Source organism: Vipera ursinii (genome assembly GCF_947247035.1).
Source record: "Vipera ursinii genome assembly, chromosome: 9".
NCBI classification, from domain to species: Eukaryota; Metazoa; Chordata; class Lepidosauria; order Squamata; family Viperidae; genus Vipera; species Vipera ursinii.
Window position 1 is genome coordinate 24,137,500 of NC_139523.1, and position 8,848 is coordinate 24,146,347.

At 50.5% G+C, this 8,848-nt stretch overlaps 1 protein-coding gene across 1 annotated transcript; it reads left to right on the plus strand.

Annotated features, from left to right (window-relative positions):
• Nucleotides 1-3,079: 3,079 nt before the first annotated feature.
• Nucleotides 3,080-6,384, plus strand: LOC310644840 (uncharacterized protein; the record flags this gene model as incomplete). Its single annotated transcript, XM_083370152.1, has 3 exons — nt 3,080-3,376; nt 4,402-4,543; nt 5,996-6,384. Exons 1-3 carry the CDS (start codon nt 3,200-3,202, stop codon nt 6,382-6,384), a joined length of 708 nt encoding a protein of 235 aa, XP_083226278.1. The 5' UTR covers nt 3,080-3,199.
• Between the last annotated feature and the right edge of the window lie 2,464 nt (nt 6,385-8,848).

Consider the following 8,848-nt stretch of genomic DNA (forward strand, 5'->3'; position numbering starts at 1 on the left):
CCGCTTGTGATGGACGCATTTGCACAATCTTCTTAACCAACAGGCTTCTCCTGCCTTCTCTGGCTCTTCTCTCTTCCCAGCCCTCCTTCCGCTGCCCACTTCCAGACCGCCCTGCCCTCCGGAGCTTTGTGCCAACGGTGGAAGCTGCCGGCTGACCCCCTCCGGACCGCAGTGTCTCTGTCCGCCCGGGTGGCGTGGGAAGACGTGCCAGGACGGTATGTGGCGCCCGGCCGGCGGTAGGGTATCTTTCCGGAGGCGAATCGGAGAGATGGAGGGAGAATGAAATATGTGCAACTTTGCTTGTTTGGTTTCTGCCATAGGTTCCAATTTTACAAAGATGACATTTTCACATCTGGGCTGCCTTAAAAGCAACATTGAGTCCCTGGCGCCTTGAAACAGGGCTCTCCCAACTTAGCCACTTTCAGACTGGTGGACTTCAACGCCCAGAATTCACCAGCCAGCTCTGCTTTGTTTTTGTTATCGCTTTGTTTTTGTTTTTTAAAGGGGAACCCGCCACCCGCAAGGGCGGCTATTAATGGCAGGGGGAAATGACGGGGCTGTTTCTGAAATTCTGCTTTTCGTGCAGAGGGACGTGCCAGCTCTTCCCCTCCTACCATTTAATTCGGAGGAAAAAGCATGACAATACAGAGCGGCAGGTGAGCCCCAACAGGGGCGGCTAAGAAAAGGATGAAAAAGGAATAAAATACATCAAAATAATCAGCCTCTAAGTCAGGGCTCTTCAAACTCGGCAACGTTAAGACTGGTGGACTTCAACTCCCAGAATTCCTCAGCCAGCCAGCAATTCTGGGAGTTGAAGTCCACAAGTCTTAAAGTTGCCGTGTTTGGAGACCCCATCTTAAAAACTTAACAAATTGGATAAAGTGAATGTGCCTACAACAATTTTTTCTATGCAGATAATCCTCACTTAGCAACCACAATTGGGACCAGCAACTCGGTCATTAAGTGAAGCAGTCTCCAAGGCCTAAGACTTGCCTGAGATCTGAATGCATTTAGAGAACGCGTTTTTCTTAAAAACATTCGATTACGGCAACTGGGCAGAGGTGTTTTTTTTTAGAAAAACGGTGGGCATTGGGTTTCAGGGCTTTGCCAGCTGCGAGCTTCCATGTTCAGGAGCAATGTACCTGTGAATGCTAACAACCAATGGAGGAGAGGCAGCAAGAAGTTGGGCGGAGCTAACGGCTGGCAAGAGCGCTCTCCCTACTTCTGTTCTTCATTCCAGATGTGAACGAATGCCAGAAAAAGCCGTGCCTTCACGCTCGGGCGTGTAAAAACTTGGTTGGGAGCTATTTCTGCAACTGCTTGCGGGGCTGGATGGGTGCCAACTGCAGCATCAGTAAGTAAGAGGGTCGATCAGATTAATTCCGGGATGGCAGGAAGGGAAAAACGAAAGGAATAAATCTGCACGGACCAACCGAGTTCTTTGTGTCTAGTCCTCCGAGGCCATTCTACCAAAACTACATTTCCCAGCACCCTTCATGACCAGCTCTGGTGTCCGGTGCAGCTGGGAGTTGTAGTTCGTTATAGATTTCCTGTCCTTCATGATCTTCTTAAGCGGTTTCTTCAACTTTGGCAACCTGAAGATGGGTGGACTTCCACTCCCAGAATTCCCCAGCCTCCATGAAGATGGGTGGAATTCAACTCCTACAATGCACTAGCCAGCCTTGCTGGCTGGGGAATTCTGGGAGTGGAAGTCCACCCATTTTAAAGTTGCCAAGTTTGGGAAACGGTTCTTAAATAAAGTGAATGAGAATTGGGGATATCTGGGTTCAATTCTGCCCTTAAGCCAACCTACCTCCCAGGGTTGTTGTAGCAGGTAAAGATGGGAGGACGGATGTCTGAGTGTGTGTGTGGGGGGCTGCTATGTCCACTGCCTCAAGTCCCGAAAGAAACCTGGAAGTCCTCAAGGCGAGTGCAGGGTCTAACAGTCTAAGAATTCGGTTCTTCGATTGCAGTTTTCACATTTTCTGATCAATACCCTGCCTTTTTTTTTAAACCCTCTTTCTGCACAGGAATGAATTTGTGCCCAGGGAGATGCCAAAACGGAGGCACGTGTCAGGTGGGTGTGTGGAAGAATCTGCCTATCCCAGGATAATAAGGATGGTTGCAGTTTGGTATCCTACCTGCCACACAGGTAGTCCTCGGCTTACAGCCCCAATGGAGCCTGGAATTTCAGTCGGAAGGCATTGCGGTCATAAGTCGAGGCTGCCAGACTCGATTTTATGACAGTTTATTTGATTTATTAAAAATATTTTTTATTGTGGTTTGAAAGCGAGTCATGCCAATAAAGCAGACACGCTTGACTTTACGACCTCCTTTGCCACGGTTAAAGAAATCACTGCGGTTGTTAAGTGAAACATGCGGTCGTTAAGCGAATTCTGCTTCCTCCATTGACTTGGCTCATTAAAACACCGCTAGGAAGCTCACAAATGGTGATCACGTGATCTAAATACATGCCATTTGCCAGGCGCCCAAATCTTGATCACGTGACCGTGGGGATGCTGCAACGGTCATAAGGGCGAGGACCAGTCCTAAGTCAATTTTTCCAGCTTTTTTCTAACTTGCAGTGGTCACTAAGCGAATGGTTGTAAGTCAAGGACTACCTGTGGTGCTGTTCCCCCAGCCCTGCCCCCTTCCAGTTCCTGCGGCCATCCGAGGACAGGGTGCCACCCTGACCAACGGGAGAGCCAGTCCTGCCAACCTCTAACCATTATCCATTGTCCTTGACTCACAACGGTCCATTCAGTGTCCGTTCCAAGTTACAACGGCACTAAAAAAAGGGACTTGGGGCCATTTTTTTCACACTTACGACCGTTGCAGCCTCCCCACGGTCATGTGATCAGAATTCAGATGCTCGGCAACTGGCATGTACTTACGATGGTTGCAGGTTCCCAGTGATCCCCTTTTGCGACCTTCTGACAAGGAAGGTCCACGGGGAAACCAGATTCACTTAACAACCGTGTGACTAATTGAAGAACTGCCCTGACTCCCTTAACAACTGTTGGCATGAAAAGTTGTCAAATGTTGTCAAAAGTTGTCAATTTATTAAGACAACTTAATAAATGTCTCACTTAGCAACCTACGTTTTGGCCTCAATTGTGCCCGTACGTTGAGGACTGCCTGCATCCCACTCGGCTCACTCCCCGGACGCCCCCCATCTTTTCGTCCCTTCTCCCCACAGATGGAGGGCGGCAGGCAGACCTGCTGGTGCCAGCCAGGCTACACTGGTGCCGAATGTGAGACCGAACAGGGCTCCTGCCAAGAGGCCCCCTGCCTGCACGGCGGGCAGTGCCAGCAGGCGGAAAACCAGACCTTCTTTTGCAGATGCCCGCCGGGCTTTGGTGGGAGGCGGTGCCAGGTAATTGGGCCCTCTGGGGTGGAAACTCAGCCAAGTCCCGGGAATGGTACGGCTGTGTCGGGGATGGGTCCTTCCTTTATTTTATTTTTATTTTTATTTTTATATTTTATTTTATTTTATTTTACTTTATTTTATTTTACTTTATTTTATTTTATTTTATTATTTTATTTTATTTTACTTTATTTTATTTTATTTTTTATTTAATTTTATTATTTAATTTTATTTATTTTATTTTATTTTATTATTTTATTTTTATTATTTTATTTTATTTTATTTATTTTATTTTATTTTATTTATTTTATTTTATTTTATTATTTTATTTTATTTTATTTTATTTTATTTTATTTTATTTTATTTTATTTTATTTTATTTTATTTTATTTTATTATTTTATTTTTATTTCTTATTTTTACAATTAACCCTAAGTGGAGAACACACTTGATGCTTTCTCCTTCTGTTTTCCCCACAACAACAGCCCTATGAGGTGGGTTGGGCTGAGAGAGGGAGACTGGCCCAAAGTCACCCAGCTGGCTCTCATGACTAAGGCAGGACTAGAACTCACTGTCTCCTGGTGATTAGCCTAGAACTCTCCATCTCCTGGTGATGGGCTCAAAGTCACCCAGTTGGTTTTCGTAGCTAAGGCAGGACTAGAACTCACCGTCTCCTGGTGATTAGCCCAAAGTCACTCAGCCAGCTTCTGTGCCTAGGGCAGGACTAGAACTCACCGTCTCCTGGTTTCTAGCCTGGTGCCTTCACCACTAGACCAAACTGGTCTGCGAGACTCCTTGGTGGCCATGTTGAGTGGCTTCTCCCCATGGAGACTGGTGGGCCTTTCCCAGTCCCCAGAATCCATGTGTGTCTCATAATGCACAGGAGTGGAGAGGGTGGGAAGAGGAAAACAGTCACACACACACACACACACACACACACACACACCAATTTTTCACAATCTCCGGCAGCTCTGAATATCCCCCCCCACTCTTTCTCCCTCCCGCTCCTTTCCCCACCCCTGGCTTTCTCCCGCAGGTCTCTGCCAATCTCTGCTCTCCGAATCCTTGCCCCAAAGGTGCCATCTGCCAAGATGGAGGAGGAAGCTACACATGCTTGTGCCCTGAAGATGCCACGTGTCAGATCCTGCAAGAGCCCTGCTTGGGCGAGGGGTGCAAAGGTGGGTCGTGAGGGGAGAGAGGGTCTCCCCAGCGGAAAGGGCTTCCCAAATGTTTGAAGGTTGCAGCTTTGGCAGGTCTGGGCATCAATGCCGATCTTTTAAGACAGTGTTTCTCCACCTTGGCCGCTGGAAAATGGGTGGACTTCAATTCCCAGAATTCCCTACGCAGCAAAGGGGAATTCTGGGGGTTGAAATCCACATTATCTTCCAGGGAACAAGGTTCAGACATTTTGATTTACAGTCTCCAATAGAAGGCATCCCTAGCACCAATTTGTATGACCTCCCCCCGACACACCCAGGTTTATTTCGGCAAAGCCTTAAAATCTTGCCCCTTCCCCCTAATCTTAGATTAGACGTTTGCTTGTGGGGAAGTCCACCAGGTGTGTATGGTTGAGTATCTGTGAGTATGTGCGTTCCAGAACATGAATATGACAATGGCTTAGCCAAAGCCACGCCCTTTTGCATTAAAAAGAGGTGTGGCTTCGATCGTCTGGTAGCCATCTTGACTTTTTTGACTCTTCCTCCTTCCTCTCCTGAGGGCTGCAAACAAGTATGGAAAACCATGATTGAGAATTGCAGAAAAACCTGTGCATCACCGAGGGGGAACCAGGGAAAGGATTCTGGTTTTGCACTCCAGGGATGGGAGACCAAGCGGAAATCCATTGGGGAAATGTGAAATAGTAGGAGTGGGCCGTTAAGAGAGGGATAGAATCAAGATCACGTGAAGTGTTAGTACCACTTTACAATGCCACGGTAAGGCCACACTTGGAATATTGCATCCAGCTTGGGTCGCCATGATATAAAAAGGACGTAGTGCAGAAAAGAGAAAGATGATTAAGGGACTGGAAAATAAAACATAAAGAACGGTTGCGGTTTGATGGAAAAAAAGGACCAGGGGTGACATGATAGCAGTCTTCCAATATTTGAGGGGCTGCGCCAAGGAAGAAGGGGGTCCACCCATTCTCCAAAGGGCCAGAAGGCAGGACAAGAAGCAACGGATGGAAACTCATCAAGGAGAGAAGCAACCTGGAACTAAGGAGGAACTTCCTGACAATCAGAACAATTAATCTATTAATTAAGTTTACTTCCAGAAGTTCTGAATGCTCCATCACTGGAGGCTTTTAAGAAGAGATTTCACAGCCATTTGTCTGAAATGGTACAGGGTCTCCAGCTTGAGCAGGGGGTTGAAGTAGAACAGGGGTCCCCAAGCCAGGGTCCGTGGACTGGTACTGGGCCGCAGCATGCCTGCAACCGGTCCGCACAAACAAGCAAAGCCCCATTCGCGGGATGCAGGCAGCACACAAAACCAGGCACCCTCCGGTCTGCGGAAAAACCTCTCTCCACGGAACCGGTGGTCCCTGGTGGCCAAAAGGTTGGGGGGCCTCTGGACTAGAAGACCTTCAAGGCCCCTCCCGACTCTGTTATTCTGTTTTCAAACCTGGTTCCCTTTAGGAGAGACCAACGCCGCCCTCTTCTCTGCTGTCCTTCTACCGGTTCTCCTCCTTGCCGGGGTGGTCCCCATCTTGGTGCTGCTGCTTTGCATTCAACGCCGGTCTATGCCGAGAGTCCCCGGTGGAACGGAGCCCCCCGCCAACAACAGCCTGCGGCCGGACGCCATCCATCTCATCCGCAACCTCACCCAGGGGGAGGCCGAGCGAGGGCTGGGTGAGACCAGTGGCATGGCCAAGGTGGAAGGGCTGCCTGCCGGTGCGCCTCCTTCTACCAGCTCCCCCAAGGTGGACATCTCCAACCAGGAGAGGGCCAAACTCAACCGGCTGAACATCGGCCCAGTTTTATCAAGGCCCCCACTCAGACAAGAAGGGGATGGCGGAGGAGTGTGAAACAATGGAGGCACTTCTCCTACGGACAGGGGTGTCCCGATCCTCGTCCTCCTTATGTTCCTCTCCGAAAGCGGCCGTCTCCAGAATGGGGAGGACCCTCCTGCAAGACTTCCGGTGTCCCCAGGCAGATGTTCCACTGGTCTAGCTGCCGGGCTCTTTGCAGGAGGGAAAGACCTGAAGGGTGAGGGAGGGTCTCTGGGGTCCCTTATGGCTGCTCAGATGACAGGACATTCCCCCAAAGCTGCGTTTTTCAAGAGCAGATAATCACCTCATTTCTGGAAATAATTTGAACCGGCACATCTGGTCATCGATGGGCTACAACATCTGGCAAGCGATTATACACCTCTCCCCAAATGGGATAACAAGGCGGGGGGGCACCTCGCATGCCCCTTGACCACCCCTCACTTAAAATCCGTGGCTTCCCACCCCCATCCCAGGCGGCAACCTCAGGGGCTGCGATTTGAAGCGGCTGGGGAGGAGGGGGCATTGTAGTCCAATTCAGCGAGAGGTGCCTGGAAGGGGCGTGGGGGAGCCAACCCCCCCTTTTTTGCAGAAAGAAACCTCTTGGGTAGATGGAATGTGATTTGCACTGTAATATACTGTAATATTCTGTGTGTTTTTTGCCCTTGGTGTTTTGAGTCAAACATCCCGTGTTTGGGGTGAGGCGAAAGGATCACGAGGGAACATTGGACGGCTGCCGTTTTGGGCCCCACTGCAAGTTTTGGGTGTCGCATGAGGCGTCGGCAAAGAACTGGGTGGGCACCACAATTTTGAACTGGGTAGTGGGTTAATGCACTTTTGAAATTCCCATAATGCACGGAGACCGATGTCTCTCGGGCTCCTCAAAGGCTCGTTCGAAGTTACAATTGGCCCTGAAAAAAGTAACTTAGGATCCCTTTTCACTTACGACTGTTGCCGCATGCCCACGTCACGTGATCAGCTGCTGGGCAACTGACTCGTATTTGTGACAGTTGCAATGTCCCAGGCGTCACGCGATCCCCTTTTGTGACCTTTGAACTAGCAATGGGGAAGCCGGATTCATTTAATGACCGTGTTACTAACTGAACAACTGCAGGGACTCCCTTAACAACTGTGGCAAGGAAGGTCGTAAAACGAGGCAAACTTCACTTAACAAATGTCTCGCTTGGCATATTTGGGCTCAGCTGTGGTCGTAATTCGTGGACTACCTTTGTGGGGATCTTTGCCAAGAGGGGGCCGGCAAGGCGAGGCCCGATGTGGCTGGCAGCTCGAACATCAGTGCAGTCCGTCTCTGGCTCTGCCCGCCGGCTTGGCAGCTGCATTTTATGGGCTCCTGGAAGGCACCCTGGCATCTCGGGGCCCGCAGCTTTGGAGAGGTTGAGGCTGGCAGGATGATTCTTCTTCCCAGCAGGTGAAACCTCCGGAGGCTCTTCGGCTCACCTGTTCCTCCCCTCACCTGTTTGGCTCCCTCTCGCCCACTTCCTTTGCCAGTGTGGCTGGTGCCAGCCGACCGGGATGGAGAGGGAGAAGACAGGCTGCAGCCTGCCTCTCCTTGCCCCGGGCTCGGAGCTTCTGAGAACTCGGGCAAGAGGTTTGGGGCAGGGGCCGCTGAACAGCTCGCAACCTGTACGGGCAGGTAAGCTGCCCAGCCAGCCACCTCCCTCGCCCTGTGATGGCTCGGCGGCTGGGGAAGAAGAAGGGCGTGTGTGTGTGGGTGTGTGTGTGTGGGATGATTGTTGTAAGTCACTTTTCCCAGGTCAGTTGTCATCTTTTGAGGCTGGAGCACCAAGCTGAGAGCGGCTGGTTAAAGCCACATTTGACAACCTGGGCAACTGTTAAGGTGTGTCGCCTTTGACTCCCAGAATTGCTGGCTGGGGGATCCTGAGAGTTGAAGTCCATGCTTAACTTGCCAGGTGTGGTGGGGCTGGTTGAATGCCCAGGACTCTCGGCCTGCGGTGGGTTTCCATGCGCCAGCGGTCCCCGTGACCTGTGCTGGGCTTCTCTGGACATTCCCCCCCCCCCGGTTATCATAGAATAGAGCTGGAAGTGCCCTTGGAGGTCTTCTAGTCCAGCCCCCTGGTTGAGCAGGAGAACCTATACCTATAGGTTATTGCTTAACGACTGCAATGGGGAGAGCCAAGACTGCTGTCGTTCAGCCGAGCAATCACGACAACCCACTTAATGACTGTTTAGCTCAATGAGTGAAGATTCTGGGGTCATTTGTGGTCTTAAATTGAGGACTGCCCGTATGCCAGGTGGCCTGTCTGGCCCTTCCTAACAGGGTCAAGATTAATACCAGGTCAGCCGGCATTTGCACTTGGGTGGGAGTCCAGCTGTTTCTCCAGCTCAGACCGGTGCAGTCTCTTAGCGTCTCCAAGAAGGACTGTAGAACCATCTTGCCCATCATCCCCACCTGGCTTGCCCAGAGATACAGTCCAGGACTGGACTCCAAGCCCCATAATCCTTAGCCAGCATGGCTACTGGA